The sequence below is a fragment of the Hypomesus nipponensis genome, chromosome 16 (assembly GCF_054491055.1).
Source record: "Hypomesus nipponensis isolate SF chromosome 16, ASM5449105v1, whole genome shotgun sequence".
Classification (NCBI taxonomy): domain Eukaryota; kingdom Metazoa; phylum Chordata; class Actinopteri; order Osmeriformes; family Osmeridae; genus Hypomesus; species Hypomesus nipponensis.
This window is the reverse complement of record NC_140376.1, coordinates 1,835,001-1,860,000: the sequence shown is the minus strand read 5'-3', so window position 1 is coordinate 1,860,000 and position 25,000 is coordinate 1,835,001. Positions and strand designations below refer to the sequence as shown.

The 25,000-nt window shown below is 50.7% G+C and overlaps 1 protein-coding gene across 1 annotated transcript in view; it reads left to right on the top strand.

The window, feature by feature from the left end:
* cacna1ea (calcium channel, voltage-dependent, R type, alpha 1E subunit a) overlaps positions 1-25,000 on the top strand; it is a 57,269-nt gene that overhangs the window by 17,017 nt on the left and 15,252 nt on the right. Inside the window, exons 5-28 of the mRNA XM_084675438.1 lie at positions 5,827-5,930; positions 6,197-6,355; positions 7,653-7,843; positions 8,058-8,161; positions 8,937-9,052; positions 9,212-9,265; positions 11,896-11,979; positions 12,389-12,598; positions 12,929-13,041; positions 13,148-13,260; positions 13,867-13,998; positions 14,534-14,603; positions 14,798-14,915; positions 14,999-15,066; positions 15,574-15,665; positions 19,208-20,006; positions 20,088-20,161; positions 20,637-20,869; positions 21,382-21,493; positions 21,855-21,984; positions 23,118-23,177; positions 23,525-23,631; positions 23,852-23,863; positions 24,636-24,732. Of these exons, the coding sequence (XP_084531564.1) occupies positions 5,827-5,930; positions 6,197-6,355; positions 7,653-7,843; positions 8,058-8,161; positions 8,937-9,052; positions 9,212-9,265; positions 11,896-11,979; positions 12,389-12,598; positions 12,929-13,041; positions 13,148-13,260; positions 13,867-13,998; positions 14,534-14,603; positions 14,798-14,915; positions 14,999-15,066; positions 15,574-15,665; positions 19,208-20,006; positions 20,088-20,161; positions 20,637-20,869; positions 21,382-21,493; positions 21,855-21,984; positions 23,118-23,177; positions 23,525-23,631; positions 23,852-23,863; positions 24,636-24,732 (3,352 nt within the window). The remainder of the gene's footprint in view (positions 1-5,826; positions 5,931-6,196; positions 6,356-7,652; positions 7,844-8,057; positions 8,162-8,936; positions 9,053-9,211; positions 9,266-11,895; positions 11,980-12,388; positions 12,599-12,928; positions 13,042-13,147; positions 13,261-13,866; positions 13,999-14,533; positions 14,604-14,797; positions 14,916-14,998; positions 15,067-15,573; positions 15,666-19,207; positions 20,007-20,087; positions 20,162-20,636; positions 20,870-21,381; positions 21,494-21,854; positions 21,985-23,117; positions 23,178-23,524; positions 23,632-23,851; positions 23,864-24,635; positions 24,733-25,000) is intronic.

Below are 25,000 nucleotides of genomic sequence, written 5' to 3'. Positions count from 1 at the left end.
TCTCTGTGTGAGACATAGATATGTCCTCCAGGATTTAAATACTGAACCAGTCAAGATGCAGATGTTCCAAAACCAAAACACCAACCTTGGTACTTCCTGTTCCACTTCCACTTCCTGTTTCGGGATGACTCCTTCGGGAAGAGGATGAAATTGGGATTCAGGAAAGGGGATTATTGGAGAACCAGTATTGTGTTTCCGTTGTGTTGAGTTCGTATTGAAATCCAGTCCAGGAGATCCCAGAAGGCAGTTTGATCTGAAGCAGCTTGTGTTTCATTTGTGTTTGAGTTTAGCTTACATCTGTATCACACCAAAGAGAGAGGGAGAAACTGAGGCAGTCAGAGAGAGAGAGAAAGAGAGAGACACTGTGGAAGCAGAGAGAGATACTGTAGAGAGAGAGAGAGAGACAGACAGAGACCATTAGAGAGAAACAGATGGCATGAGATAAGCATAGTGAATATCAAGACTGTGGTTAATCACTGCTGTGCTGTCTGACTCCCTGTGGTGTTATTAGTAGAACAAATGTGTTGTCGCTAACTCAGCTGTTTACCTTTATCCTGAAGACGTGTGTCTGTGTGTGTGCATCACCCTAGAGCCGGTGGTTGCACTGGGAACGCAGCAAATTTGCGGAAACTGTCCACGGTGGGGGCTCCAAATGGGGCCATTTTGGAGGAAATTGCTTTTGTCCACTTGTGCAGGGACTGGAAGTCATGTGTGTTGTTAGCTGTTGTTGTGATTACCAGGACCACGGTGTCTGCAATGACAAACCAGATTGGCAGAGTAAACCCTTGCAGTAAGTCAAAGGTTTAGAGAACAGCAGAGCAGAAACAGAGACATATTTCAAGTGAATGTTTCTCTCTGCAAATTTCCATTCGCTCTAAGCATCAGCCCACTTCACCTCAAGCATTGAGATCAGTATTCAGTAAGTCAGTATTATAGAAGAGGCTACATGGTTTACATGGATACAGACGATGAATGAGTTATTTAAAGGCTGTTGTGGTGGCATGCCGCAGATATGTCAGTCATGACTGTGATCTGGAGGCGGTATTGTTGCTGTTTGGGCTCATCTAGCTGTGAAAGGACTGGTGTGATAACAGATCTGATATTGGGCCTGAATGTCTGTATGCGCCAGTTGTCTTAACGGTTGGATTATGAAATGCTCGTGGGAATATGACAGCGAATGTGACAGGGTAGCAGTTTTAGAGGAGCAGGGGAAAGTTACTTTAGTGTTTGACACGATGGGAAAAGTGACAGTAACCAGCCAATGTATCACTGTAGCTACATTAGGCTGCATGTCAGCATGAATGAGGTTCTACTTAACTCCACGTTGTGTCTACAGAAGCTAACACGTTAGCTGTAGTGCTAATGAGCTTAGCTTGTCTTGTTTGACAGCTGAGCTTTTGCAGGGTGTGACACCTATCCGCCTGTTGGTGTGACAGTTATCTTAGCGTTTGATTTCACCCAGGATGAACCGGTTAAGGAAAGATTAACCAGACTGAAGGCACACCAGATAGACGGCCTTTATCATCATCATCATCACCATCACCATCATCACCACCATCAGAGTCTGCACAGCAGACATGAACACAGAGCAATTGATTGGGATTCAAGAGGGACGTTCGGTTGACAACCCTCGTTCAGTTCACAACCTTAAATGTTCCTGGATTCACTTGATGAGTTTCCTTCCTCTGTGAGCGGGTTGTTCTCCAGATAGATGCTGCCGCACACCGAGGCTTAGCCCAGGACGTAGGAGGCTACAGCAGGAGGAGGGAGGGAGATAGATAAGAAGTGGGTGAGAAGAAGGAAGGATGACTGATCAGGGGAGAGAGAGGGAGAGGGAGGGAGAGAGAGAGAGAGAGAGAGAGAGAGAGAGAGAGAGAGAGAGAGAGAGAGAGAGAGAGAGAGAGAGAGAGAGGGAGATAGAGAGGGAGAGAGAGAGAGAGAGAGAGAGAGAGAGAGAGAGAGAGAGAGAGAGAGAGAGAGAGAGAGAGAGAGAGAGAGAGAGAGAGAGAGAGAGAGAGAGAGAGAGAGAGAGAGAGAGAGAGGAGAGAGAGAGGAGAGAGAGAGAGAGAGAGAGAGAGAGAGGTGAGAGAGAGAGAGAGAGAGAAAGAGAGAGAAAGAGAGAGAAAGAGAGAAGAGGGGGAGATAGAGAGAGAGAGAGAGAGAGAGAGAGAGAGAGAGGGAGAGAGAGAGAGAGAGAGAGAGAGAGAGAGAGAGAGAGAGAGAGAGAGAGAGAGAGAGAAGAGATGGAGAGAGAGAGAGAGGGAGAGAGAGAGAGAGAGAAGAGGTGGAGAGAGAGAGAGGGAGAGCGAGAGAGAGAGAGAGAGAGAGAGAGAGAGAGAGAGAGAGAGAGAGAGAGAAAGAGAGAAGAGGGAGAGATAGAGAGAGAGAGAGGGAGAGGCTTGAGCTGCCAGCCTAGCAGAGCAGAGCAGAGCAGTGTGGGTGTAGCTCAGTAAACGACAGTCAGGACCATCCGCTGGAACCCTGTGTTCCTCACAGCACAGTGCTCAGCAGAACCCTGTATTCCTCACAGCACAGTGCTCAGCAGAACCCTGTATTCCTCACAGCACAGTGCTCAGCAGAACCCTGTATTCCTCACAGCACAGTGCTCAGCAGAACCCTGTGTTCCTCACAGCACAGTGCTTGGCAGAACCCTGTGTTCTTCACAGCACAGTGCTCAGCAGAACCCTGTTTTCCTCACAGCACAGTGCTTGGCAGAGCTGCAGAGAGGGGTTCCATTTATGCAGAGGCTTTTTAACATCTTTTCTTTTAAATATATTAGCATTTACTCTCCATCGTAAACTGTTATGATTACAACTCACCCAGACTGGCCCCCAGCTCACCCCCCCTGCCTCCCCCACCATCCTTTTAACAATTTCATGAACAAAACATTGTTTGTTTTTCTAGCCATTGTTGCAGGTGGTAAATCCATGGCACAATCTGAGCTAGACTTTATTTTATGTGAACAATGCCCTTCCCAAAAAATTGTCATAGGAGAATTTCTTTTTTTTTGCATATATTTTTTATTTTTCTAACCCGAAACGTTCCTCTATTGTTACATATTTCATACTGTTCACAAAAAATATACATAACCCTTTTTGTCTGGTGAAGTTCCACAATTTCATCCACAGTGCAATATTGAACCACAACAAAATCTAAATAAGAACCGTATCAGGCAGCAGTAAGGAAGACTGTCACCAGACAGACGTCAAGTCTCTCTCCGCACGGCGGAGCGACAACTGTCACACCTTCTCATGTCAGGGCGCCCCAAGGCTGCTCCTCCAGGCCTCGTCTGTGTCACACTGTAAGTCTGTCGGCCCACACGCAGGGGACAAGGACAACTCGTCACCCTGTTTGACATTCTGCCTGTCTGACAGACTCCAGGCACACAGAGGCTTGCATGGAAACGACACAGAACGCCTGCCACCTGTCGAGTGTTCGCCGTGTGTGTGGCTGTGTGTGTGTGTGTGACTGTGTGAGGGGTGTAAGGTGTGTGTGTGTGACTGTGCGTGTGTGAGGTGTGTCAGGTGTGTGAGGGGTGTAAGGTTTGTGTGTGTGGCTGTGTGTGTGTGGCTGTGTGTGAGGTGTGTGTGAGGTGTGTGTGTGTGGCTGTGTGTGTGAGGTGTGTGTGTGTGTGAGGTGTGTGTGTGTGTGAGGTGTGTGTGGCTGTGTGTGTGAGGTGTGTGTGTGAGGTGTGTGTGTGTGTGAGGTGTGTGTGGCTGTGTGTGTGAGGTGTGTGTGTGAGGTGTGTGTGTGAGGTGTGTGTGGCTGTGTGTGTGAGGTGTGTGTGTGTGTGAGGTGTGTGTGTGAGGTGTGTGCAGGAGACTGTTTGTCCTCAGGGCTGGGATGACAGCTCACACATCCCCCCCCCCCCCTCCTGACTCCAGTAATAATATACATGTACAGTTAGTGTGTGTGTGTGTGTTTGAGCCTGATCTGATCCACTTCCCCTGGCTAGGTGTTCAGGCTAGCTCGCCTATGAGGGAAGTCCAGCAGCACACCAAATGGAGGATGACATTTTTAGACCCTTCATCTCCTCGTCTCCATAACAACTAAAATGCTGAGGGGCTGGCTAATGATCTGGGGGGGATGGGGGGGGGGCAACAGAGTAGGGTTGCAGCATCGGAGAGGAAAGAGGGAGAGAAAATGGAGTGAGGGAGGGAGGGAAAGAATAGAAAAGCAGGGAAGAGGAGGAGAGGACACCAGATGACAAGAAGAGACAGGAAGGGAGGGAAGGAGACATGGGAGGAGCGTGGGAGAGAGGTGCTAGGCGCACACTGAATGGGCTCATTCCATTTCTACCTCTACGGACGACACCGGAGAGCTATTTTAGGATCTTTTCTCAAGTCTTAATTAAAAAGGCTGACACTCTCTGGAGCCCCGACACCTTCCTTTAAACTTGTTCTCAACCAAACACGCCCGCCTGCTTCTCTCAGCCTCTGTCCATGTCTCCTTTCCTCCTTTCTCCTCTTATTTTCTCTCCCCTTTCTCCTCTCTTCCCTCTCTCCTCTCTCTCCCCCCTCTCTCTCTCCTCCCTCCCAGACAGAAATAATATCTCTGCTTAGCTGGCTATATCATTCTCAAATCATGTTACTGCCAATCACCAGATGGTGATTTAACAATTAGTGACATTTGAAAAATGAGTGAGGATGTGTGTGAGGATGTGTGTGTGCTTGTCCGTGTCTTCTGGCTCGTTTGGAGTTGGTGGGCAAGGCAGGGGATATCAAGATGGTTTCTGTGAACCTGAGTGAGTCTGTCGGTTCAGTGACCATGATAAACGTGACAGGAAATAGTATCATCTCTTTCCCTCTGCTTCTCTCTCTCTCGCTCTCTTTCTCTCTCTGGTTCTCTCTCACTCTCTTTCTCTCTCTGCTTCTCTCTCGCTCTCTTTCCTTCTTTGCTTCTCTCTCGTTCTCTTTCCTTCTCTGCTTCAGTCTCTCCCTCACTTACTTTCAATCACACTTTTCTTCATCACTTATGTTGAATGAAGGTCTGGCAGTAGCGTGGATGGAGTGATGAAGAAGGAGAGCAGAGGTGAAGAGGGGACTAACGAGCTAGAGATCCTCACAGGCGAGGGCACCTCGGGTGGTCTCTCTCTCTCCTCCGTCTCCGAGGAGAAATGGAGAGACCCGGCTGTACACATCTGTCACGGTCACCTGTCTCTCTCCTTTATAGACCATCCTACTCCCTCTCTATTTTGGTCTATCGTTCTTTCACTCCTTCTCAAACCTTCCTTCTCAAACCCTCCTTCTTTCTCAACCCGTCTCTCTCTCTTTCTCATCTCCTCCCTCTTGGTCAAAGGGCTTCTCAAACAATTATTTCTCCCTCTTTCCAGAGCGACTTACAGAAAGTACAGGGACATTCCCCCCGAGGCAAGTAGGGTGAAGTGCCTTGCCCAAGGACACAACGTCATGTGGCACAGCCGGGAATCGAACTGGCGACCTTCTGATTACTAGCCCGACTCCCTCACCGTTCAGCCACCTGACCACCTTGTTATAATGAGCCGTTGGCCGTGTGTCTCCTGGTGTTGATGAGGCACCGTTTAGATCACTGCTTTCCTCTCTGATGTCTGCTGCACCCTGCTTGTTGAATTTGGCGTGTGTCTGTGTGTGTGTGTTTAGCTCTGTAGATCATGTTGTCTACATTCCTGTGTTGGGCTTGTTAAACAGCAGTTGTCATCCTGTCAGCTCAGTTTTTGAAAACAGACACGGTCTTCTCTTGAAATGTTTTCCTTTTCTGAATGTGTGCCTGGGTTTTATCTAATATACTTATGTATGTGTGGATGTGTGTGGGTGTGGATGTGTCTTGAATATGTGTGTGTGTGTGTAGGATCCTGGCTACAGCAGGAGCTCACATGAACATCCCTGTGGATCTGCGTACCCTGCGAGCTGTTCGAGTCCTGAGACCCCTCAAACTGGTGTCGGGCATCCCCAGTGAGCACACACACACACACACAGACACACACACAGACACAGACACACACATACACACATCAACTGAGAGCTGTCCCTATACTGTTTCAAAGCCGAAAAAAGTTCCTTGTTGTCAGGCATTCCCAGTGAACAGAACTTTTTGCAAATGTTTCTGTGTGTGTGTTTCTGCGTGTTTGTGTGTTTCTGCGTGTTTGTGTGTTTCTGCGTGTTTGTGCGTTTCTGTGTGCGTGTGTTTCTGCGTGTGTGTGTTTCTGCGTGCGCGGCAGGTCTGCAGATTGTGCTCAAGTCCATCATGAAGGCCATGGTTCCTCTGCTGCAGATCGGCCTGCTGCTGTTCTTCGCCATCCTCATGTTCGCCATCATCGGCCTGGAGTTCTACAGCGGCAAGCTGCACCACACCTGCGTGGCCCAGCGCAACATCCTGGGTACAGGGGAGGGGAGAGGGGAGGGGAGGGGAGGGGAGGGGAGGGGAGGGGAGGGGAGGGGAGGGGAGGGGAGGGGAGGGGAGGGGAGGGGAGGGGAGGGGAGGGGAGGGGAGGGGAGGGGAGGGGAGACAGGAGGGGGGAGGAGGGAGGAGGGAGAGGAGAGGGGAGGAGGGGGAGACAGGAGAGGGGAGTGGAGTGGAGGGGAGGGGAGGAAAGGAGAGGTGGCGGAGAGAGGAAAGGGGAGAGGAGTGGAGGGGAGGGGAGGAGGGGGAGACAGGAGAGGGGAGGGGAGGAAAGGAGAGGTGGGGGAGAGAGGAAAGGGGAGAGGAGTGGAGGAGAGGGGAGGAGGGGGAGACAGGAGAGGGGAGTGGAGTGGAGGGGAGGGGAGGAGAGGGCAGGAGGGAGAGAGAGGAAAAGGGAGTGGAGGGGAGGGGAGGAGGGGGAGAGAGGAATGGGTAGTGGAGTGGAGGGGAGGAGAAGGGAGGAGGGGGAGACAGGAGCCTTCACCCTCCTCAATTCTCCCCCCCCCCCCCCTCTCTCTCTCTCTCTCTCTCTCTCTCTCTCTCTCTCTCTCTCTCTCTCTCTCACACACACAAATCTTCAACGAGCCACAAGCTTGGTACAGAACACCTACATCCTGTCAAGCACCTACTGTGACATTGTGTTCATGTGTCTCCTGCCCTTCTCATGTAAACACACGGCATTAATCCTAAACAATCAGCGCAGAGCCAGAGCCCTTCATTCATCCCTGCGCTGCACTCTGCGCCCACACACACTCCTCAGATTATAATTATTATCATCTCACATCTCCATTCATCACAGGGCAGGCCTACGTCCTCCTTGATCACTGACTGCTCCTGCTAACCTGCCCCTCCTCCTCCCTTCTCCTCCTCCCTTCTCCTCCTCTCCTCCTCTCCTCCTCTCCTCCCTCTCCTCCCTCTCCTCCTCTCCTCTCCTCCTCTCCTCCCTCTCCTCCCTCTCCTCCTCTCCTCCCTCTCCTCCTCCTCCTCCCTCCTCTCCTCCTATCCTCCCTCTCCTCCCTCCTCCCTCCTCCTCTCCTCCCTTTCCTCCTCTCCCCTCTCCTCCTCTCCTCCCTCTCCTCCCTCCTCTCCTCCCTCTCCTCCCTTTCCTTCTCTCCTCCTTTTCCTCCTCTCCCCTCTCCTCCTCTCCTCCCTCTCCTCCCTCCTCTCCTCCCTCTCCTCCCTTTCCCCCTCTCCCCCTTTCCCCCTCTCCTCCCTCCTCTCCTCCTCTCCTCCTCTCCTCCTCTCCTCCTCTCCTCCTCTCCTCCTCCCCTCAGAGAACGAGACGGTGGACTCGTCTGAGTCGGAGTTTCCGTGCGGCGTGCGGCCGTGTCCTAACAAGTACAGCTGCAGGGGCACCTGGATCGGCCCCAACGATGGCATCACGCAGTTCGACAACATCCTGTTTGCCGTCCTCACTGTCTTCCAGTGCATCACCATGGAGGGCTGGACCACAGTGCTGTACAACGTGAGCCCCCCCTGGTCCCTTCCCCCCTGGACCCTCCCCCCCCAGGACCCTCCCCCCAGGACCCTCCCCCCAGGACCCTCCCCCCCAGGTCCCTCCCCCCAGGACCCTCCCCCCAGGACCCCCTCCCCAGGGACTGGACCTGGACTGTGTTTGTGTCTCCTCACCTGGACTATGTTTGTGTCTCCTCACCTGGACTGTGTTTGTGTGTCCTCAGACTAACGATGCTCTGGGGCCCACCTGGAACTGGCTCTACTTCATCCCGCTCATCATCATCGGCTCCTTCTTCGTCCTCAACCTGGTGCTGGGGGTCCTCTCAGGGTAGGTACACACACACACACACACACACACACACATACAGGTACACACACGCAGTGTGTCATGATGACAGTGTTCCACTCTGTTGCTCTCTGCTCAGTACATAATAAACATGTCAAGATGCTAGACTGGCTGAATGACAGGCTGGCTGGCTGGCTGGCTGGATGTGTGGTTGGCAGACTGTCTGGCCCATTGACTGCTTGGCTGATGTGTGGCTAGCTGACTGGCTAATGCAGATGACTGGTGTTGCCTTGGTGCTGGCTGACATTGTTTTGGCATAGTTCTTGAGTGTGTTGCAGTTAATGAGTTTCATGGAAAGGTTAATATGCATCCACTGACACGCTCTGCTTGGAGAGACAAAGAGCACCCAGCCCTACTCCTCTTCTCTCCTCTTCTCATCCCCCCACCCTCCTCTCCCCTTCTCCTCTTCTCATCACCCCCCCCGCCACTCCCTTGCCCTCCTCTCCTCCTCCTCTCTTTCCTCTCCTCCTCCTCTCCTCTCCTCCTTTCCTCCTCCTTTCCTCCCTCTCCTCCCTCTCCTCCTCTCCTCCCTCTCCTCTTCCTCTCCTCCCTCTCCTGCTCTCCTCCCTTTCCTCCTCCTCTCTGCCTCCTCTCCTTCCTCTCCTCCTCCTCTCCTCCCTCTCCTCCCTTTCCTCCTCTCCTCCTCCTCTCCTTCCTCTCCTCCCTCTCCTCTTCTCCTCCCTCTCCTCCTCCTCTCCTCTCCTCCCTCTCCTCCTCTCCTTCTCTCCTCCTCTCCTGTCCCGGGTGTGGTCTGCAGGGAGTTTGCTAAGGAGAGGGAGCGTGTGGAGAACCGCCGAGCCTTCATGAAGCTGAGGAGACAACAGCAGATAGAGAGAGAGCTGAACGGGTACCGAGCCTGGATCGACAGAGCAGGTCTGAAGCCCACAAGCTTTCACTGAGTCAAGCACTCAAATCAGAGTGCTTGAGAATCGATTCCGATTCTTTTTTCCTGATTCGAAGATTCACTGATTCGGTCTGTGCTGTTGATTCATGATGCACAACACACCCTTCAGTTTGACTCTTGTTCTGCAGAGGAGGTCATGCTGGCTGAGGAGAACAAGAACTCGGGGCCCTCAGCTCTCGATGGTAAGAAGCTCTATATCACTCTCTCCTACTGTCTTGCTATCTCTCTCTCCCTCTCCCTTTCTCTCTCTCTCGCTCTCTCTCTCTCTCTCTGTCTCTCTCTCTCTCTCGCTATCTTTATGCAACTGTGTGTTGTAATGACATCTGTTACATTCAGTTTGACACATGTTGACAGATGTTATTTAAAGGCCTTTAGTTGACATATTTAGTGCACGCGTGTGCTCTGTTCTCATGTAACATGTACCCTTCCACCATGTATCCTTCCACCAGGGTTAGGGACTACTTCTCCTCAAATCAGTCAACTTCATTTACGGTTGGAATCGGTATTGACATTGACCCTAAGCCCAGACCAGACACACAGCCCAGACCAGACACACAGCCCAGACCAGACTAGACGCCGCAAACCCTCACTAAACACAAACACGACACGGCACAGCACTTACAAACGCCACCTGTTGCTTCTGCTGTGGTGCAAGTTCACAAAACCTCATTTCTAAAAACCTCCTCTCAGGAGAAAAAAAGAAAAGAAAGAAAAGATTGTTGCGCCCACCAAAAGCAATCTCCCAACCAGGGCGGATGGTTTAACACAACCCACACGCATGTCCACACCCTGGCCTTGACCCCATCCGATGAATCATGACATGTCAGTGGGAAACAACAAACAAACGCCCTGTTTTTTTATGTTTGTTTTAAAATGTTGATTGGCAGCTCCCAAGAAGCTGTCTGAATGGAATACTGGCGGTAACCATGGTGAGGAACCCCGTCTGTTCTGCACCTTTAGACCCACTATGACATCACAACCTCCGCTGTCCAATCAGAACCTTCTGGCAGTCACATGAACAATCCCAGCTCAAGTCACTATGACCTCCCCTGATTAAATATTTGACTCCGGTGAGCCAAAAAATAAATACAAATCTAAAAAAAGTGTCCCATGACAGATCAATTTTTCTCTTTATATAAAGGAACAAACACTGCAGACGTCCTTGCTTTAAGTAGTGGAGGGAGGGGGGTGGGGTGGGGGGTGGCTGTTACCTTAGCAACGTGATGAAACGCTCTGAGTGTCTGTGTGTCTTCTGCACCCCCCCCCCCCCCCCTCTGTGTGCGGGTGCTTGTTTGTTCACTAGCTTATTAAAAAAGGAAAAGCCAAGGTACACAAAAGTAAATCAGTCAGCTGGCTCTGGAGGGTATACAGGAGAGATGGAGGAGGGGTGGAGGAGGGATGGAGAGATGGAGGAGTGGAGGAGGGATGGAGAGATGGAGGAGTGGAGGAGAGATGGAGGGGTGGAGGAGTGGAGGAGAGATGGAGGGGTGGAGGAGGGATGAAGGAGTGGAGGAGGGATGGAGAGATGGAGGAGTGGAGGAGAGATGGAGGGGTGGAGGAGTGGAGGAGAGATGGAGAGGTGGAGGAGGGATGGAGGGGTGGAGGACGGATGGAGAGATGGAGGAGTGGAGGAGGGATGGAGAGATGGAGGAGTGGAGGAGAGATGGAGAGATGGAGGAGTGGAGGAGAGATGGAGGGGTGGAGGAGGGATGGAGGAGGGATGGAGGGGTGGAGGAGGGATGAAGGAGTGGAGGAGGGATGGAGAGATGGAGGGGTGGAGGAGGGATGGAGAGATGGAGGAGTGGAGGAGAGATGGAGAGATGGAGAGATGGAGGAGTGGAGGAGAGATGGAGGGGTGGAGGAGGGATAGAGAGGTGGAGGAGGGATGGAGAGAGAGATTAAATGCAAGGGCTCTGATATCCGACTGTCATTCATAGTTGATTAAATACAGATTTCCAATACGGTAGATTTGTACTTGAATCTTTAATCTCTATGCATGTTTGCTGTGAAGGATGTAGCACTAGGTTTTCGAGTTGACTTCATGTCCCCTGAGCAGAATACAGTGACAGTTGCTTTTCTCACAGACACTAATCAAGTTTGAACACAGCTCTGGGCCTACAGTTTGATTCTAACAATAGATTTGGGTTCTAACGGGAAATAGAATGGATTTCTAGTACTTTTCCAGGTTCGCTAGCTTGCACGCAGTAAATGAACCAGTTATTCAGGACTCAATACCTATTCTCCAAGGTTCCGGGCCCATGAATCTGTCAACACATTAGCACATCGCTGCTTTTTCTATGATTTAGATTGCATTCTGTTTTGCATTTCTCTTTCTTTAATTCTTTTCACTTTTTCTTTAATTGAATAATTTGAAATGCTCTATTTGAGTCCTTCATTGGGGGTGTAAAACACTCATGTTGTTCTGTGTGTGTTGAGTGTTTAGATTCTGCAGTCTTTACTGTAAGCTCAGTACATCAGAGTCTTTCAGGGTTTCAAGTGTTGAATTAACCCTAAATTGGAAATGTGTGTTTTTACAAACTTGCCGTGCGTAGACAATAGATGACATTCAAGCCTGCGTATGTGCACGCATACTTGCGTGCTTGTGTGTGTGCTTGTGTGCGTGTGTGTGTGTGTGTGCTTGTGAGTTTGTGTGTGCTTGTATGTGTGTGTGTGTGTGTGCGCTTGTGTGTGTGTGTGTGCTTGTGTGTGCGTGTGCTTGTGATTGTGTGTGTGTGTGTGCTTGTGTGTGTGTGTTGACCCTCCGTGTGCTTGTGTGTGTGTGTGTGTGTGTGTGTTGACCCTCCGTGTGCAGTACTCAAGAGAGCGACCACCATCAAGAAGAGAGATGGGATCAGAAGAGGAACTTCAGGAGAGGACGGAGACATCTCCTCTGTGGGTAAGAGAGTATGTGTGTGTGTGTGTCTGTATGTGTGTGTCTGTGTGTGTGTGTCTGTATGTGTGTGTGTCTGTATATGTGTGTCTGTGTGTGTGTGTGTGTGTGTGAGTAAGAGTGCATCCGCCTAAGACTCCCCCCTCTCATTCTCCTCCCTCACCCCTTCTCACCCACCCCTCATCTCCTACCCCTCCTCCCCCAACCCTCCTCCCCCACCCCTCCTCCCACACCCCTCCTCCCCCACCCCTCCTCCCCCACTCCTCCTCCCTCACCCCTCCTCCCACATCCCTCCTCCCCCACCCCTCCTCCCACACCCCTCCTCCCACACCCCTCCTCCCCCACCCCTCCTCCCACACCCCTCCTCCCTCACCCCTCCTCCCCCACTCCTCCTCCCCCACCCCTCCTCCCCCAGGCGGTCCCATGAACAGGGCCAGCATCCGAAGCGCCAAGCGAGGGCCCACGGCCTACTTCCACCGCAAGGAGCGTCTCCTGCGTATCTACATCCGCCGCATGGTGAAGACCCACACCTTCTACTGGACTGTACTGGGCCTGGTGGCCCTCAACACCATGTGTGTGGCTATCGTCCACCACAACCAGCCTCTCTGGCTGTCCACCTTCCTCTGTGAGTCACGCCTCACTTCCTGTCGGACACTTCCTGTTTTTCCCCCCCGGTCTCGTTTCACTGTAGAACTTGAAAATGCTCTAGAACACCTAAGGTTCCGGGAGAGGCAGCTTATCACAACGTCAGTTTCTCAGAAACAAACTTGCATCTAAAGTCGATGTTTATTTCATCCAGCAGCTAAATGATGGGTTTAAAACTTCAAAACAAAAGCATCTTTTTGTTTTTGCATTTTCTCGAAACGGCTTAAACCAAATAGGATTTGCCCAAAACACGATTCACAGCAACGTGATGTGCGATCCTGCGTGTTGAAGGAAGTGTGTGTGTTTGCAGACTATGCAGAGTTCCTGTTCCTGGCTCTGTTCCTGACTGAGATGTTCCTGAAGATGTACAGCCTGGGACCCAGACTGTACTTCCACTCCTCCTTCAACTGCTTCGACTGCAGTGTAAGTGTGCGTGTGTGTGTGTTTGCATTTCTATATGAATATGTTCTCCTTAACCTCTGGTACTGTGTGTGTGTGTGTGTGTGTGTGTGTGTGTGTGTGTGAGCAGGTGATCGTGGGCAGCATCTTCGAGGTGTTGTGGGGTGTCTTCAGGCCTGGTACTTCGTTTGGCATCAGTGTGTTGAGGGCACTGCGTCTACTCCGGATCTTCAAGATCACCAAGTCAGTCTCTACCTCTCTCTATCTCTCGCTCTACCTTTTTCTACCTCTCTCTCTATCTATATCTCTCTCTCTACCTTTTTCTACCTCTCTCTCTCTCTCTATCTCTTTCTCAACTTTTCTCTATCTCTCTCTCTTCCTCTCTCTACCTCTACCTCTCTCTCTATCTATATCTCTCTCTCTACCTTTTTCTACCTCTCTCTCTCTCTCTCTATCTCTTTCTCTACTTTTCTCTATCTCTCTCTCTTCCTCTCTCTACCTCTACCTCTCTCTCTCTACCTCTCTCTTCCTCTCTCTCTCTATCTCTCTCTGCCTCTCTCTACCTCTCTCTCTTCCTCTCTCTCTACCTCTCTCTCTACCTCTCTACCTCTCTCTCTCTACCTCTCTCTACTGTTACACTCTCATATATAGTGGGGATATCATGGGATTTCACAAAGGAAATGATAGAAACGAAAATCTCCGATGACCGCCCTCTCATCGATCGATGTGCTGGATGATAGCTGTTAAATGGACTAACAGCTGGAAATGTGGAAATGTGGAAATGTGGAAATGTGTCAATCAACCGCCTGGCGGGTACTGAGCCCGCCCCCGCTGTGCTGTGATTGGCAGATACTGGGCCTCGCTGCGCAACTTGGTGGTGTCTCTGATGAACTCCATGAAGTCCATCATCAGCCTCATCTTCCTCCTCTTCCTCTTCATCGTGGTGTTCGCCCTGCTGGGCATGCAGCTGTTTGGCGGCAGGTACAGTAAATCCAGGGACCAGGCAGATACAGGGCAGAGAAGAAGCTCTAAAGTAGAACAAGGAAGCAGAACTTCCTGTGGAATCTGGCCCAGAGTAAGAGGTGGATGCAGCATCTAGTACATTCCAAGGTGACATCAATTTGAGAATGTGGAGAAGGGTGGAGTGTTGAAGGAATGATGATGTCCTCTTAGAGAAGGCTTGTTTAATAACAGTCTCTCCTGTTAGAGAAGGCTTGTTTAATAACAGTCTCTCCTGTTAGAGAAGGCTTGTTTAATAACAGGCCACCAGCATCCAGAACAAAACAAATACATGTTATTTTCATATGCGATTTTGGAAATATCTTCGATTTCTTTTGTATCTCTGACTCTCTCTCTCTATCTCTCTCTGACTCCCTCTCCCTCTAAAAACTTCATCTCTCTCTTCTCTGTCAGCTAGACGGAAGAAAGAGTGAAAGAATAGACTCCTGTTTGACAAACTTGGAATTTGAAATCAAGGCTTGTGTCTCTGCCTCGTCTGTCCTCTGTGTGTTTCCAGGTTCATCTTTGAAGACTACACCCCCACCAACTTTGACACCTTCCCGGCCGCCATCATGACAGTATTCCAGGTCAGAGCACCTGAAATGACTTTGCTTGTGATGATGAAAACACCTCTCCTCTCTCTTCCTCTCCTCCTCTCTTCCTCTCTCCTCCTCTCTCCTCCTCTCCTCCTCTCCGCCCCTCCTCTCCTCTCTCATCATCTGAGTCACCGTAACGTGTCACCGTGGCGACTGCGTTTCTGAGCGTGTGTGTGTTGACCCAGATCCTGACGGGCGAAGACTGGAACGAGGTCATGTACAACGGCATCCGTTCCCAAGGAGGGGTGCGGTCTGGGATGTGGTCGTCCATCTACTTCATCGTCCTCACGCTGTTTGGAAACTGTATCCACCATCACGGGGTCAAATGTCAATAAAGGTAGTTGTTCATGTCAAGAGTTAATGGTGCTTAACAAGGCTGTGACCAGACACACTGCTGAATGTCTTCTTGGCCATCGCCGTCGACAACCTGGCCAATGCACAGGAACTGACAAAGGTAACAATCACCAAAGAGTTCATATGGAGACTATTGATACTTTGTTTACATTTGCTTAGGTTGTGCAAGTGTACCTTACTCCTCTCTCCTCTCCTCCTCTCATCTCCTCCTACCCTTCCCTCCCCTTCTCCCCTCCTCTCCTTTCTCCTCCTTCCCTCTCTTCTCCTCCTCCCCTCCTCTCCACCTCCCCTCCTCTCCTCCCCTCCTCCCCTTCCCTCCCCTTCTCCCTTCCTCTCCTCCTTCCCTCTCCTCTCCTCCTCACCTCCTCTCCACCTCCCCTCTCCCCCTCCCCTCCCCTTTCGTCCCCTCTCCTCCTCCCCTCCCCTCCCCTCCCCTCCCCTCCCCTCCCCTCCCCTCCCCTCCCCTCCCCTCCCCTCCCCTCCCCTCCCCTCCCCTTCTCCCCTCCTCTCCTCCCCTCCCCTCCCCTCCCCTCCCCTCCCCTCCCCTCCCCTCCCCTCCCCTCCCCTCCCCTCCCCTCCCCTCCCCTCCCCTCCCCTCCTCTCTCAGGACCAGGAGGAGGAGGAGGCAGCGTTTAACCAGAAGCATGCTCTCCAGAAGGCCAAGGAGGTTGGCCCTATGTCCTCCATGATGTCTTCAGAGTAAGTGTGTTTGCACCCCCCCCCTCTCCCTGCCTGACCCCCCCCCCCTCCTCCTTCACCTCTCTGCCCCCCACTGAACCGCTCTCACTGGACCAGGCTAGCAGAGTCACAGACACTGACACTGGTGCTTCCCTGTGAGGGCCCCCACTCAGGCCCCCTCCAGGGGAGGTCCAGGACAGCAGGTGAACCACAGCAGGTGTGGTGTTCCCATGGCACCTCTGTAGAAAGAGTTTCCGGGTCATTGTTTTGAAGAAAAAAAGGACCGGGTCACTTGTAGGCAACTCCACTTTCTTGATTTGAAGTCTGTGTAATACACTGTTGTTGTGGTTACCGGCCACTGTATTGTTTACGTGGGAAGTGAGTTTTGCCCTGCACCACCTCCAAGGTCAGGCTCCATAGTTGAGTGCTGTGGAACAACGCAGCCCTGTTGAGTCTTCAAATGAAACCTAAATACTGTTTTTGGTCGTTGAGGCGACCCTCTTGGTCTGAGGGTAGATAATGTGTAGACATATGGGTTTGATCCCCTGGCTGGCCTTATCACTGTTGCTAGCATCAGTCTATAATCATCTCATTTGTAGGGTATTGATAGATTCTTGCTGGCGGGCCTCTTAGTCAGTTTGCTCTGTATTGAACTCCGTTCACCATGGCTACGGGAAGGCTACCCAGTGCATTTCTGCGGTCGTCATGGAGACAGCATCGCTGGTGTCCAAATGAGTAACGCTGTGTTTGAGTGCACTGCGGTGCTGTGGGGATCCTGACTGGCCCTAAAGTGGTTATGGGAGCTTTCATATCTGTTGGGAGTCAAGTATACAACTGGCAAGTTTCAGGGAAGCTTTTTATGTACTTGCAGCTTGCAGGGAAAAAAAAGAAAAGAAAAAAGTTTACTCTAATTTTCAGAATTCAAGACATGAAAATGCTCAAAGAGTTAAAAAGGGGAAAATGACTTATAAATGATATGGTATTGTTGCCATAAACACAAAATATTATGAATTTCACAAGAGCTCACTGCATATCCCTGCACCACCGGAAAGCGCACGTAGGGAATGTGCACGTGGTGGTACGTGCACGTGCATGCATGAGGGTGTGCACGTGGTGACAAGGAGAGCAGCACATTGCATGGGGCATGACGGCAACATGGTGACGCTACACTAACGTCCTGGACGCTGCGCTGCATGACGCCAGGAGCCACACCCCCTCTCAGGAAGCTCCACCCCCTCTCAGGAGCCACACCCCCTCTCAGGAAGCTCCACCCCCTCTCAGGATGCACCACCCCCCAGCGCACACCCCAACACTGATACCAGATCTCCAGTGATGTTGAGGATGTACCTGGGGGCTGCTGGTCCCTGGAAGGCGGGTCTTGGTTGTCTGTAATGTGGGTAACCCTCCACAGGAAGCAGCTCAGGGGTGACGAGCTGTGGTCTGTGGTGCAGCTCTGTAGCGGTCTGACCTGCCTGAAGGAGAGGTGCAGGGCTCTGGAGACACCAGAGGGTCTGTCTGTATTCTGTCCTTCTCACGGTTGTGTAGAGTCACTAGACCAGTGTGTTAATGGGTCTGTTTTTAGAGAGAGACTTTAGATGTCTATCTCACTTGTGACTTTTCGATGGTGAGGATTCAAGCATGACGCAAGACACCTGATCCTGCCCCGTCTCGCATGTGTTTGACTGGCATGACCAGTGGAAGAAAACAAACGTTCCCTCGGTGGACATGCTGCAGTCCCACAGATTAGGGGCGTCGCCGGACAGCAAGCGTCAGGGGGTGTGACGTTTCTCTTCTTCCCCTGTGCATGCTACTCTGACAAGAAGTTTCCGACCCCGCTGCGTATTTGAACTTTGACCCCGAGCACGCTTTTCCTGTGTCCACCTATCAGCATGACTGGTCAGAATGTCTCCACAGACGCTAACTGTAAGAGACCATCTCAGAGATGCTAGCTGGAATGCTTGCTCCATCTGAAAGCTACTGTACGATGTCTGTCTCTGTTCCTGTTTGAGGAAACCCTCTGTCTCTCTCTCTCTCTCTGTGTTTTATACCTGTGCCATGCTCTTGCTTTCTCTCTGTAAACGTCCGAAACATCTCCCGACGGCTCTCTGGAATATTCCTATCTGTGTGGTTTACACCTGTTGTCATTAATGTTGTTCTCCTGACCGTTCTAATACTGCTGTCTGTCATCCTGTTTGTCAAATGTGCTGCTTGGCGCCGACTGGAGACACACACCAAGATGCTTGCGTCCGCCAGTTTTCATGACACCCTGTGAAATATTGGACCCAAACATGAGGATTTAGGTTGCGGGAGATTAGGCTGAGTCATGAGAAGACTGGATCTTTCCGCATTTTCTTTAAATAGATTGTACGACTGGAGGGAGGTGGGATAGAGAGTGTTCGTTTTGATAAGTTGATAATAATATTATCTGTTGAGAGGCAACGAACCAGCAATGTCAGTAAAAAAATACAGTTGCATACATGATGTACATGATGTACATGTCCCATGATGCACACACATTAGACCAGCTTCACTTGTTACCGTGAGAGAAGCCTTCACGGGTTTGTGAGTTAAACTACTGTGTGTCTCTGGTGTGTGTCTCCCGGCCTGTTGTGTCTCTGCTCACGAAAGCACTAATGTCTTGTTTTAAACCGACTGATCATTGATTACGGACCACACGAGAGCACACACGCGTAAGTAAACAACTGTGTCTGTTCTGTCACCTCTAACTCTATCTCTGTGTCTGTTCTGTCACCTCTAACTCTATCTCTGTGTCTGTTCTGTCACCACTAGCTCTATCTCTACACCCTCTGCCTATCTCTGTCCTCCAAACCTTGCGACATCTCTCTCCTGTCATTTTTAATTGCCTACCGCACATTTGTCTCACCCTCCTTCGCCTTAGCTCCTAAGATCTGTTTTGACTTTGTTCCTCCGATTCTAGTGGTTTCCTCTGCATTTTCTCATTTTGTTATGGCTGTGCGTAAAAATCTCCCAATTCTACTCCGCTTGTTTTGTTCACATGACATTTTCATCGATCCGATAAATTATTGTATTTATTTTTGTTGCCGTCGTACCCACTGAGTGAATACATGTCCTATCTTGTTTATCAATCTTTAAAACATCCACCCGAGTCCCACTCCACCGAATTGTGCTTCAAATTGCTCAATTATGTTTTATTCATAAGTTTTCATTTCACAGACATTTGCACAATGAAATACAGAAACTAGCTGAAAACCAGTTGAAACGTAATAAGAATTGTAATCTGAAGCCAGCTTGCCCTAGTTGAAGTTTAAACTCTTCAACACTTCTCAAAGCAGTGTTTTTGCCCTGAGATTCCTGTTTGTTTAGAAACAATTAGCATGAAGCAACATATGCTAAATAACAACAAGTAGTTTACATGATAGCTACGACATCCCGTATCTTAACCCTTCGCTCCTGTTCTGATGGATTAGCAGTGATACGATGCACGGATGTAGAAGTCCTATCTGTCTGCGTTCTGAACCTGTCTGTCTGCCTGTCTGTCTGCCAGGGTGTCCTGACCATGCCTGTCTGTCTGCCTCTCCCAGGGGAAGCCGAAGGAGGCGGCCGTACCTGTACAGGAAGCGAGCCATCCACCGCAGCCGGCCGGCCTGCTCCCTTGAGGAGGCCCCGGGGGTCATGCTGGACGGGGTGGCCCTGCCACCCCTCAACCCCTCTAACTCTTTCATGTCCAGGAGGGAGAGGAGGAGGAGGATGACCATGTCGGTGTGGGAGCAGCGCACCAGCCAGCTGAGGCGACACCGTCAGATGTCCAGCAGGGAGATCCTCTACACCTGCCCCAGCGAAGAACAGGACGTGCCCCCCGCCGACGCCACCGACGCCACGGGACAGCCCCTCCCCGTCCCCCTCCCTCTCCAGCGCTCGGCCTCTCGCACCCCCACAGGCAGCCTCCGAGGACCGGCCGACACGCCCCAGCCCATGGACCTGCCCCTGGAGCCCTCGCTGTCTGTGGGCATCCTGGACACCCCCATTCTGGCCCTGGTGCCGGAGCTTCCCGTGGACCTGCCTCTCCCGGAGCCCCCCGCGGCCCTCCCGGAGCCCCCGGACTCGGACGCCCTCCCCGAGGGTCTCCCCGGCCACCTCCACCCTCTCAGCGGGAGGCGGAGCCCCCGACTGAACGGCGAGAGGAGACAGAGAGCCGTGAGGAAGTTCCGCCCCCCTCCCACCGGCGATTCGCTGACCCCGGACGGGGGTGGGAGGGGCAGGGGCAGGAGGACGCATCGCCGCGGCAACGACCCCCAGGCCGAGGTCAGGGGTGAATCTTTGTCTCCCTGGGAGGAGGGCGGCTCGGTCAGTCGCTCCAGGAGCCCAGAAGAGGAGGAGGAGAAGGAGAGGAGCAGGGAGAGGAGGAGGAGCCCAGAAGAGGAGGAGAAGGAGAGGAGCAGGGAGAGGAGGAGGAGCCCAGAAGAGGAGGAGAAGGAGAGGAGCAGGGAGATAGAGAGCGAGGCTGGTCAGTGTGGAGGGACCAGGGAGGAGAGAGGGTAAGACACAGAATGCTGACTGCACCACAACAGAGAGAGACACATACGGGGAGTGATGTTCACCATCCAAGTCATCTAGCTGCCACATCCCCACATTGGTATATAATAAGGATGTGGCTCCCCGAGTATTCATTCTGATCCTGACTTTGTGAGATCTGATCATCTGCTGTAGCAGTGCTGTTGGTGACTGTGTGTGGTTTTAAAGTAAAGTGTGTGTTGGGCACACACTCACTGTAAAATAATACACTAATACTGAGTATTTGACTTTGGAAACTTTGGAAACTTTCAAAATGGGATGTTGTCAATCTGTTTACTATCTGTCTATTTGTCTGTCTGCCTGTCTGTATGCCTGCCTGCATGTCTGTCTGTCTGCATGTCTGCTTGTCTGCTTGCCTACCTACCTGTCTACCTGTCTGTCTGCCTACCTGTCTACCTGTCTGTCTGCCTGCCTATCTGTCTGTCTGTGTGCCTGCAGACAGGGAGGCTGCACACAGCCTGGGGAACCAATCAGGGAGGAGCCACTTCGTTCCGACCCGCCCACCTTGCAGCTGACTCCGCCCCCCGCGGGGGGGATCCCGGAAGGCTGTCAGGGGGATGTCGCCGTGACAACAGCGGGGGAAAACCAGGACAAGCCCCTCCCCCTGAGTTCCAGCGTTGTCATAGAGGTGCCCACCACACAGCTCTGTCTGGAGCTGACAACCATCAAAGGTACAGTAGAGACACAGTAGAGACACAGGAGAGACACAGTAGAGACACAGGAGAGACACAGTAGAGACACAGTAGAGACACAGTAGAGACACAGGAGAGACACAGGAGAGACACAGTAGAGACACAGAAGAGACACAGTAGAGACACAGTAGAGACACAGGAGAGACACAGGAGAGACACAGGAGAGACACAGTAGAGACACAGTAGAGACACAGGAGAGACACAGTAGAGACACAGTAGAGACACAGGAGAGACACAGGAGAGACACAGTAGAGACACAGGAGAGACACAGGAGAGACACAGTAGAGACACAGAAGAGACACAGTAGAAGAACAGTAGATTATTTGGTTATACTTTGTATATACCGCAGTATATATGCCACTATGTACACTTTGTTTATCGCTAGTCAACTCAATTCTGCTGAGGTATTTAAACCAATATCACTACTAGAAAATACCTCTGCTCACCCACACACGCACACACACGTCCACACACACAATTTTGGGTCACAGGTCCCTCTAAGGATATCGAGGCGTCCAAGCCAGAGAAGGAGGAGGAGGAGCGGGCCGATCCAGCGATCCCGGTGACCCCAGACAGCATGTTCATCTTCAAACCTGGCAACCCGTGAGTCAGAACCAGAATCCTGTAACCAACACACTGAAACAAAGGGCTGCGATGATAAGTTTGAGAACTAAAATGAAATCAATTTACTTAAGTTATTTTTACAGCATTTATTTCTTCTTCATTTGCTTCTCCTGCACTGTACCCTATTTGTATTTGTATACTTGTATTCATAGTGTACATTATAGCTATTTTATACTTACTATTTTGTTTATTTTACATACCTTTCCTTGTAAGTAAATTCCTTGTCTGTGCAAACTTTCATGGCGATTAAAACCCTTTCTGATTCTGATTCTGAAAGCGGTTAATCTCCTAATCTGCCTTTCTGATTTCCTTCTCAACGATGTCATTTCCTGTGTGCCAGTGTGCGGCGGATGTGTCACTACGTGGTGAACCTGCGCTACTTTGAGATGTGCATCCTGCTGGTCATCGCTGCCAGCAGCATCGCCCTGGCCGCAGAGGACCCTGTGGCTGCCAGTTCTGACTGGAACAAGGTGTGCGCGTACGTTGTGTGTGTGTGTGTGTGTGCGTGTCTTTGTGCCATGAAGAAAGACCATTTCTGTTGAAGGCCTTCAGAGACCTGACAAAGGCAATCCCAGCAATCTACCCCCTGTTACTACTCTTTAAAATGTCAACCTCTTCCCCTGCCTCGGCAACCATCTTTCCTCAAAAGCTGACATTAAATCAGAGGTTAACCATCGCTTGAGCTGTGGCAGTGCCCACATCAGACTGAGAAAAAATAGTGTTTGAAGGTGGTGTGAATGTGTGTTTGTGTGAATGTGTGAATGTGTGTATGTGTGGACACGTGTGTCTTCCCATCCTCATCTATTTCAATCCAAGACATTACACCAATCCTCATATTAATCCCACGACTGTGTATGTCATTATAACAACCCTACAGTCTTAGCCCAATCACTCTGAATATGTGCCAAGGGCCTCGTATCTGCTCTCCAATAGTTGCACAGCTGCACCACAGCTAAATTAAACCCTCCCTTTAATTACCTAGTGATGGATCCCCACAGAGTCCTGGCGGGGGTCCATGAGGCTGAGAAAGGGAAAAGGGGGAAGCAGAGAGAAGAATATGTAATGTGTCTGTTTGATAGTGTGTCAGTTTAATCTCTTCATGCTTATGTCTGCTCAAGGATTCTGCAAATCATAAAACACAACCACAATCTGAGAAAAGCTGAGAAAAAAAGGGTGATGTTGAGAGAGAGAGAGAGAGAGAGAGAGAGAGAGAGAGAGAGAGAGAGGCGGCTGTGTATCTCTGTAATCAATGTCACCATGAGAGAGACGTAAATTGGTCTCCTTTAAACGATTCGGTCGGTCTGTCTTTCTTTCTTCACATTGACATTGGAGACTTCTTCTCTCTCCATCTCTCTGTCACTCTTTCTTTGTCCATCTCTTTCGCTCTGTCTTTCCTTCTCTTTTCTCTTTTCTCTCCCTTTCTCTCTGCCTTTTATTCTCTGTCATGTTTTCTGTTTCTAATCTATTTTTCCCTCTCTTTAATTCTCTCTCACATATCCTTTCTTTGTTCTCATATCTTCTCTCTCTCTTTCTCTGTCTGGCTTCACAGATGAGTATTCTCTACTAATATCTAATAACTGTGCTGTCACCCTACTCTCAAAAGGTTCTGCGGTATTTTGACTACGTCTTCACGGGAGTCTTCACCTTCGAGATGATAATAAAGGCGAGTTAAAAAACAAGACTTTCCAAAGAACACACATTCCATTTATGACATTTGAAACTTTATATTCATCCACTAAATAAACATACTACGTTACACATCCTGAAAGAAATATAGAGTGCTCCTACACTGGGGAAAAATATTTTATGGAATCTTTTCTAAAATGTCTGTGCTTCATTGTTTGAAACCAGTATCCAATGAGGATTTTTTTTTTACTCTGGCCTCACCCAACCAAGCCAACACTAAAGTATTACATTTTTGAAAGCCTTTTCGTCTGGATAGGTATAGTACTATGTGTGTTATCACTGTCCCTATCTCTCCATCCTTCCCTCCCTGGTGTGGGATCGCAGATGATCGACCAGGGTCTGATCCTTCACGATGGCTCCTACTTCAGAGACTTGTGGAACGTTCTAGACTTTGTTGTCGTAATCGGTGCGCTGGTGGCCTTCGCCCTAACGTGAGTCATGTGGCTGAAGGGGGCGATGGGGGGGGGGGGCGATGGGGGGGGGGGGGGGGGCGAGGGGGGGAGTGGAACACTGACAGGATGTGCCACGAGTAGTTATATTTCACTCACACTGGAATTGGACTTATCGAATTGATTTCAAACCGTTTTTACAGAACCGTTATAATATATCTGGTTGTTCTTTGTTTGTCTCTCTTCTTTGATCCGGTGGCAGCAATGTGTTGGGGTAAGTAAACACTTACACACCCCCTCTCTCTCTCTCTCTCTCTCTCTCTCTCTCTCTCTCTCTCTCTGTCTCTCTCTCTCTGTCTCTCTCTCTCTATCTCTATCTCACCCCCTCATCTCTCTCCCTCTCTCTCTCTCTCTCTCTCTGTCTCTCTCTCTCTCTCTCTCTCTCTCTCTCTCTCTCTCTCTGTCTCTCTATCTCTATCTCACCCCCTCATCTCTCTCCCTCTCTCTCTCTCTCTCTCTCTCTCTCTCTCTCTCTCTCTCTCTCTCTCTCTCTCTCTCTCTCTCTCTGTCTCTCTCTCTCTGTCTCTCTCTCTCTGTCTCTCTCTCTCTATCTCTATCTCACCCCCTCATCTCTCTCCCTCTCTCTCTCTCTCTCTGTCTCTCTCTCTCTGTCTCTCTCTCTCTGTCTCTCTATCTCTCTCTCTGTCTCTCTCTCTCTGTCTCTCTCTCTCTGTCTCTCTCTCTCTCTCTCTCTGTCTCTCTCTCTCTGTCTCTCTCTCTCTCTGTCTCTCTCTCTCTCTATCTCTATCTCACCCCGTCATCTCTCTCCCTCTCTCTCAACATGCTTCTCTCTGTCTCCCAGTCCCTCTCTTTCTCTCTTTCTCTCTCTCAATCTCACTGCCTGTGAGTGGGTCTGTGTTGACATATATGTCTGGTTTGTTTGTCTGATGATGTGTGTCTGTTGTGTGTCTGGTGTGTGTGTGACTGGTGTGTGTGTGTCTGGTGTGTGTGTCTTAATGAAGTGTGTGTGCGTCTCTCCTCTACAGGAACAACAAAGGTCGTGACATCAAGACCATCAAGTCTCTGAGAGTGCTGCGCGTCCTCAGACCCCTCAAGACCATCAAGAGGCTCCCCAAGCTCAAGGTCAGAAACACCCTAACCCTCCATTCCATGTTTTGGTGTGTGGAAACACAGAGTGGTCTTCCTCTGCCTACCCCACAGACAGGAAGTCCTCCTCTGCCTACCCCCCAGACAGGAAGTCCTCCTCTGCCTACCCCCCAGACAGGAAGTCCTCCTCTGCCTACCCCCCAGACAGGAAGTCCTCCTCTGCCTACCCCCCAGACAGGAAGTCCTCCTCTACCTACCCCCCAGACAGGAAGTCCTACTCTGCCTACCCCCCAGACAGGAAGTC